The following is an 8208-nucleotide window of genomic DNA, read 5'->3' as shown; positions in this document are numbered from 1 at the left end:
GCTAGGCCTGAGTAATCAATTGTAAGGGTCAGAGGTCAAAGCCCAGGAACATTGCCCATACGGGCCAAAATACCATGAAGAATGTTTTCTTGGCTTTGCCAAGCAATTATAAAACCAGCTCTAACACAATCAACACGTATCCATGTTCTTAGGGTCTATGTAGCAGTTATTATGAAAACTACAATACTGGTATAAACTTTCAAGCAATATCTAGATTTGTTAGATTTCTGAAGATTTTCAGTAAAACACACTGGCTTTCTCAAAGATGGGAAAGTCATTGTAGATGTTATTTCCTCAGTCTATGAATAAATTTATTTAATTGAATTTCTAACCTAATCAGTGTTGTGGTAGCTCGTGCCTCGGTGATGTCCGTGGTTGATAGTAAACATTGTAAATATTGCTAACATGTGTACACTGATGAAGGGTTCTCATCCTTTACATGCATTGTGACTTGTAAAACTATTATAGAAACATGATTTTCAAAGGAGTAACTGAACACTTAAGTAAAATTAAAGTAAAAAGGATCCATACTAGTAATTATGATTTGTTTTCCTTCTAAGATGTATGTCAATTATTTAATAATGTTCTGCCCTGAACTTATGATAATTGACATCTGGTTGTGGAAATAACATACTTTATTGTGTGTGTGCATGTATGTGTGTGTGTGTGTGTGTGTGTGTGTGTGTGTATGTGTGTATATATGTGTGTGTGTCTATGTGCATGTATGTGTGTGTGTGTGTTAGACATACACTTGTGGAGGAAATTATATATATATATATATATATATATATATATATATATATATATATATATAATTTATTGGTGTGTGTGTATGTTTGCGCATGTATGTGTGTGTGTGTGTGTGTGTGAGACATATGCTTGTGGAAATAATATACTTTATTGGTTTATGTGTGTGTGTGTGTGTGCATGTATGCGTGTGTGTGTGTGTGTGTGAGAGACAACTGCTTGTGGAAATAGCATACTTTATTGGTGTGTGTGTGTGTGTGTGTGTGTGTGTGTGTGTGTGAGACATATGCTTGTGGAAATTAAATAACATATTTTATTGTGTGTGTGTGCATGTGTGTGTGTGTGTGTGTATGTGTGAGACATATGCTTGTGGAAATTAAATAACATATTTTATTGTGTGTGTATGTGTGTGTGTGTGTGTGTTTGAGACAACTGGTTGTGGAAATAGCATACTTTATTGGTGTGTGTGTGTGTGTGTGTGTGTGTGTGTGCACGCATGGATGTGTGTGTGTGTGTGTGTGTGTGTGAGTGTATGTGTGTGAGACAACTGCTTGTGGAAATAGCATACTTTATTGGTGTGTGTGTGTGTGTGTGTGTGTGTGTGTGTGTGCGCACATGGATGTGTGTGTGTGTGTGTGTGTGTGTGTGTGTGTGTGTGTGCGTGTGTGCGCGTGCATGGATGTGTGTGTGTGTGTGTGTGTGTGTGAGACAACATACTTTATTGGTGTGTGTGTGTGTGCGTGTGTATGTGTATGTGAGAGAGTGACTGAGTGCATGAATTTTTATATATTCCTGTCATCCCACATCTATTATGTTATTCTGTTCAATCATCCATCACAGACACAACAGATTTTTGCAGAATGTTTTATTGGTTTAAGCATAATAAATATATGATAAAATATAGCAAACAAATAAAAAAGATCCTGACTACCAAAGTGCTTCAATACATAAATATAAAAAGACCTTGAAACAAGCCCAAAGTTAGAACACTGTGTTACAGACAAATCAAATAATTACAAAACATTTACTAATATTTCTTCACAAAATATAGAGTATTTTCTCCTTAGACATATAGGTCCTCAGCAGACTTTGTCTTGTGCTATGCATAGATGATACATACCTATGTGGGCTCGGATACAAATTTATATTTAAATACAAAATATACATAAACTGTCAATAAGGCTGCAGCTTTTATATTATTTTCCATGACAGAAAATTTTAAATCCTTGCATATAGATATTGAGTCTGATACTGAACAGACTTAGGGCTAGATTTACTAAGCTGTGGGTTTGAAAAAGTGAGGATGTTGCCTATAGCAACCAATCAGATTCTAGCTGTCATTTTGTAGAAGGTACTAAATAAATGAAAGCTAGAACCTGATTGGTTGCTATAGGCAACATCCCCACTTTTGCAAACCCGCAGCTTAGTAAATCTAGCCCTTAGTGTACAAAAATCAACTGGCTTTAATTTGGTTTCTAAAGGTGAAAAAAAGAAAAGAAACTGACAATAAAGGGGTTAATCTTTTTAATAACAGAAGTGGAGAATAAATGTAACTTGTGGGAGGTTTTTTGCAAAAACTACATACAGACTGACAGGTATTCAAATGCATCAATGTTCAGTTACCAATAGCAACCAGAGATTTGCTTTTGCTGTCTTAACTTGCACTGATCAAATATCTGTTGTTCTGAGTTACTAAACATCTGTGCTCTGTTAGAAAAAAAATACTTATTCAAAAATAGCTGTGCCTTCTTTTGCAAAATATTATTTTTAGTTGTAAAGTTATATAATAAATGAATTACAGGTTATCAAGTAAACCATTTTGGATTAAGCCTCCAAAATCAACTCATTTATCATACACGTATTACAGATCTAAAGCTAGAACCTATGGTGTATCTCTGCTAAAAATGTAAAATATTACAAAGTATGTATTCTTGAATACTGTTACCAATGGAGAAGTTTGGGTAACAGTTCAGAGTGTATTTGTCACACACCAGCAGATCCAATACTATTTTTTATGTGGAAAACCATATTCAATATCTGCAGCAGTATTGTACTGTATATACTTATTGAACATAACTGTCTTACAGTGCTCTCCCGTTATGTGTATAACTGCAAGTAATAATTGCGTCTTATAAATGTTTATAATCAATGAGTTATTAAAATACCCTTTTATTTTACGGAACTCATTTTTTATTTTCAGAATATAAAAAGTTTATTTACTTTTTATTTCCCATAACATCTTGACAATATTTTTACCATAAATGATTTGCTTCTCACCATATAAAAATAAACTATTAACTACATTGCATACAGTTGACATGACGAGGTTGTACTTAGATACAATGCTTGGCAATTATAAATGAAGAAAAGAAAATATTCTTGATGAAAAATATATAAATACCAATATTCTGATTTTGTAGACAAAACGTGTTCCAGAAATGTTACGGTATATTTCTGGAACATGAATATGTAAAGTATACTGATTCAAACTCTATACCAGTGACTTTGCCGGAAAAACAAAAAAAGTATAATAAAATGTTTCTGATATGTGTGTAAACGTTTGTATTTCTTATGTATAATCAAAATATCTAAAATGTATTATATTTTATGGATTTTATAACAGATACTTCATGTACTAAATGTGCTCAGTATGAAAGAGCGTACACCAAAGCCCGATAATTATGTATATGTTGCATTAGAGTGTGCTTGCTTTGTGTCATATTGTTACTATACTTTTGCTTTGATTGTATGATACAGAAGATATTAGGTATTAGTGTTATCTATTTACAAAACCAAAAATCCCAGGAAAAAAGTTCTGTACAAAAACATCAAAAATGGACTATTCCTGATAAATAAAAATAAAATAAAGAAAGTAACTAATATTTTGCACACACACACAATTAGCTTATGTCTGATGTGGAAAACAGCTTAATAAAAATCTCTTGTTATAAAACTGCACTTTAAAAAAATCTTCGGAAAATATTGCTGGAAATACAAGTACAATAATTGAAGTCCATGATATCAGTGTGACATGGCTCTGCCACTCTCTCCCTTGCCCGCGCCCCGTCTACCTGCTTCATTTACTGCTCTAAGAAGCAGCCGACTCAGTGCTCACTGTCTGTGAGGTCATTCTGACTGTCTCTAGTGGGTCTGTGCCTTATACTGCATGGCGTCTCCTGCTTTGCTGAGCTTGAAAGGTCGATGGCTCTATCTTCTGAAGTGTCCATTGTATTGCTTCTGTCCTGCATGTTTCTGTGGGATTCTGTTGGCCTGGATAATAGTGTGTCAATGTGATGCTGTTCCCCTCTACAACTATCTGCCGCCATTTCATCCAAATCCTTCCTGGTGATGTCTACAGATTTTTTGTGCATGCCTGAGAACACAACAAAAACACGTTTTATAAGACACTTAAAATGATTATTGCTTGAAACACATTACACCAAAAATAAAAATTCCTGCAAAGCAATAAAGTAGTTCATAAACATCATTATTATGTTACGTGTAAAAACAGTATTACATTTATTTTTTAGTGTTTATTGCTGTGAACGCCGCCCTAGGCTTATGATATCTGGTGACGATTCTATGATTTTAATTGAATTCAATTTAGAATATTCAATCTATTTGCAGAAAAATCTGTGCCAGGACAATCCGTTTGCTGCAATATACTCTACCCCATCTGTATCTCAGCCATATTGACATGAGTAAATCATTGCTATCGTGAGGACACTTGTTATTTATTTTGGCCAGTTTTACAGTGCAGGTTTCACCATACGGCACAGATCAATCAAGCCTATGTTTATTTTATTTGGAGTAAGAATCAGTTATTTTGTTTATTGTAACCCTGGACAATGTTCAAATGACAATTTACTGCCTCGTATAAATAGACTTCTAAGCACCTAATAAAATACAAGGTCCTCACCCAATAGCCAAGGAGCACAGGAGCCAACCAGTCCATTCTTTGCGGAGTTGATAATGGACTCAGGGAGCGGGATGGAGTGTCTCACCATAGCACCATACAGCCCATACTCTGCCATAACACTGCTCCTGCCCCAGCACTTCTCACGCTTCCTCCATTTAGCTCTCCTGTTCTGGAACCAAACCTGTAATATTAACCAGCAAAAGGTCATCAACGGTGCAGGTTAGAATGGCAATCACTGCTCTCTATATATTAATATGCAACAACTTCACCATGCAAAATGATGGTCTGTATTCTTTACTATGTATCTGGTGCAGGTAAATTACCAAATCTATCTGGCGATGCCCTAGGGGGCCAGAATATAATTTGCACAGGAGATAATACACCTTTGTTGTGCTTACCCTCTATAAACACGCACTCTGCTATGTAAGATGTATGTAGCATACACATTTCCTGCCATGTTAAAGTCCGTCAATCAAACTGCTTTGTACACAACTCAATAGCTTCTGTGGTTCTTACAATCGTAGTGTAATAACTTTGTTTTCAGATTGGTAATAGCCAATTCAGTATTTCAGATCTGGAATGAAATTCTATACTCTTGTAGCCCCAATGCCCAATATCCCTCACAACCCTCTGCTAGCCTGTGCTTAAATATATCTATTATAACATCTATTATAATTTCACAGTCACATAACACTATCAATGGTAGAAATAACTTAAACGTTATGTGTTGAAACCACTGAATCCAAAGTTACGTAAACAAGATGACTTCATACACTAAGGGCTAAATTTACTAAGCTGCGGGTTTGAAAAAGTGGAGATGTTGCCTATAGTAACCAATCAGATTCTAGTTATCATTTATTTAGTACATTCTACAAAATGACAGCTAGAATCTGATTGGTTGCTATAGACAACAACTCCACTTTTTCAAACCCGCAGTTTAGTAAATATACCCCTAAGCGTCCACTGCATAACTATATTAATGGAATATTGTTAAATTACGGCCAGTGTAGAAGCATCCCACTCTCCATCTACAGCTAGCTCTATTGTAGTAGAAATCACTATAGATCGCTCTTACCTGTATCCTGTCCTCGGGCAATTCTGTCTTGAGAGCCAGCATTTCTCTGGCATAGACATCAGGATAATGAGCTTCATTGAAGGCTTTCTCTAATTCCTCCAGCTGATGAGCAGTAAATACAGTTCTGTAGAAATAAACGTGTGTTCATCTGCCACTGTCACCAAGAGCCAAAATATACAGTTCCTTCACTCTAAGAGAATACGTCTTCTAGGTGTAAATAATTATAATTCTTGTATAATATATAATTGTAATAATTTAATATGTTGAAAAAGAGTAATTCCACGTGGTACTGAATCATATGTGGGAGCCTTTAGCCCAACATATACACACTGAATAGCACAGAAGGAGCAGGCTTTAGTACATATTCTTCAGTGCAAAGTGTCACAGTTCTAACCATTCGCTTCAATAGGAAATCTGTGATATCTACTATATATAGTTGCTAAATGCTGCAAAAAGCCTGACACGTCAGTAAACATGTATCTACACAAAGCATCAGCAACAGAAAGCTTGTGGCAATTTATCCTGTGCCTTGTATTTACTAATATTTTAAATTTTTCTTTTTTTTACACACAGTGAATGTGAAAAAAAAAAAAGGTTGTGCATTAGATGTATGATCGCACAGGGACAAAAAAGGTAAATTGTCATTGCAAGAAGTAATCACATGGAATAAGTTCCTATTCTGGAACCAGTAGCTTGGAAGTCTATGGGGTATATTTTATAAACTGCTGGTTTGAAAAAGTGGAGATGTTGCCTATAGCAACCAATCAGATTCTATTATTTATTTAGTACATTCTACAAAATGACAACTTGAATCTGATTGGTTGCTATAGGCAACATCTCCACTTTTTCAAACCCACAGTTTAGTAAATATACCCCAATATAGTTTTTATATTTATCAGCTACAGGCTGACTATTAGCCCTATCAAATTATAATTATTTTACCTGTGTCGTCTTTTCTTTCTTTTGGTTTGTGCGCCGGATGCCTTCAAATCGCTCTTATCGCCTAGAATGCTGTCATCATCTAAAATTGCAAGAATTGTAAAATATTGCTTATTATTACCATTAGCTTCAAAACGTATCCTGCATTCTAGAATACTGCATTTCAGATGCTACAATAAACTCTTAGCTTTGGAAATTTGGTAAAACAATGAGATTAGGTTCTCATATGTTGTCTATTCCTTGAAATAAATTTAAATTAACATGTTTACAATGTTGGTAAGGAAACTGATTTATTTATCTTTTATGTGTACCAGGTAAAGGGAAAGTTGCATGCTGTGTTCACACTCATCCCTTCAGCACCACAGAAGGGTGATACAGGCTGGACAGCTCTCTGATCCATTGCATGCAATCTACAGCATTCACTTTCTCAAGCTGCTGTCACTCCAGCAAACAGCAAGTAAGTAGATGTCATATTGTATACATGACAATTACATATAATGTACATATACAACTCAAGAGTAAGATACAGTGCCTTCTACACAACTGTACATTATTTATTCAGGAACTTATTTTTTAGATATAACTTAAATACTGCAAACTTCTTTCTTTGTTTAATACACAATCCATCATAATGTCACCATATATAGAGGTTCAGAATATGTATATTTCCCAAGTTACAATTGCATTGATTCAGAGATAATGCAATGTACATTGTTATTTTTTTATATGAAGTGTATATATAAAAGACAAGTTACCAGAGATATTTTCCTTGTGCTTTTCGGAACTGTGGAGGTATTGATGTTCTGCTCTAGGCTGGAGAAAAGGGATGTGAGTTGGGAGAAGACAGGTAGTCCCGGTGGGCTGTTGAGAGGCAAAACCACACAGAAACCCCAACCCAAGGGGCAGTGAACCATTAGCCAAGGAGACTCCTCCAAGACCACTTCCTGGACCTTCACAGCTGGGCAGAGATACTGGTGGTGGCTGCAGCTCCGCTTCCAGACCAAGCAGGTCAGTAATAGCAAAACCTTTGGATCTCATAGCAGGTCCATGAAACCGTCCAAACTTCTCATTTCCTGCACTTGGAACCAGGATCTTCACTTTTGATTTCCCCTCTGAGATCTCATCTCGTCCCGTCATGACTGTGGGTATATGATAAGTTTACTTTCTCTTTTCCTGCTTCCAGCCTGATTTGAAGGATAGAAGAGGTCAGTGCCAGGCAGGGGGTTTTTATGTTGCTCCCTAGCTCCAATAAGCTCCTGGACATGCCCCTTGCAGTGTTCAGTGAGGGTTCCACCTCTCTCCCAATCCCACAGGATTAATTGGCACCAATTCACCCCCAACCTCCCCACCATCCTTCTCAATCCAATAAATTCCCTGGCTCTATCCTACTCTTTCCTCCTCCCTCATGCTTGTGGTCATTTTTTTTCTATCCAGGATGACAGATTTCACTTAACTTTACATCTGTTGAGAAGCCCCTTTGTCTATTAGTGAATGGCACAGAGCGACCTAACACAGTGAGTTAAAACCC

At 36.1% G+C, this 8208-nt stretch overlaps 1 protein-coding gene across 1 annotated transcript; it reads right to left on the bottom strand.

The window, feature by feature from the left end:
• Nucleotides 1-2644: 2644 nt before the first annotated feature.
• On the bottom strand, nucleotides 2645-7863 carry VSX1 (visual system homeobox 1). Its single transcript, XM_075203776.1, has 5 exons — nucleotides 7436-7863; nucleotides 6684-6762; nucleotides 5742-5865; nucleotides 4667-4847; nucleotides 2645-4120 (listed from the first exon to the last, which is right to left on the bottom strand). The coding sequence occupies exons 1-5, from the start codon at nucleotides 7815-7817 to the stop codon at nucleotides 3852-3854; spliced, it is 1035 nt and encodes a 344-aa protein (XP_075059877.1). The 5' UTR covers nucleotides 7818-7863; the 3' UTR covers nucleotides 2645-3851.
• Between the last annotated feature and the right edge of the window lie 345 nt (nucleotides 7864-8208).

Source organism: Mixophyes fleayi, chromosome 3 (genome assembly GCF_038048845.1).
Source record: "Mixophyes fleayi isolate aMixFle1 chromosome 3, aMixFle1.hap1, whole genome shotgun sequence".
NCBI lineage: Eukaryota > Metazoa > Chordata > Amphibia > Anura > Limnodynastidae > Mixophyes > Mixophyes fleayi.
The sequence above is the reverse complement of the archived record's forward strand: the minus strand, read 5'-3'. Positions and strand labels throughout refer to the sequence as shown.

Excerpts from the sequence above, each read along its gene's own strand:
- VSX1 (XM_075203776.1), bottom strand. The coding sequence starts at position 7,817 with ATGACGGGACGAGATGAGATCTCAGAGGGGAAATCAAAAGTGAAGATC. Across the intron at positions 6,763-7,435 it reads GCACAAGGAAAATATCTCTG|ATGATGACAGCATTCTAGGC; the intron begins GTAACTTGTCTT and ends TTGCAATTTTAG. Across the intron at positions 4,121-4,666 it reads CTGTGCTCCTTGGCTATTGG|GCATGCACAAAAAATCTGTA; the intron begins GTGAGGACCTTG and ends TTGTGTTCTCAG.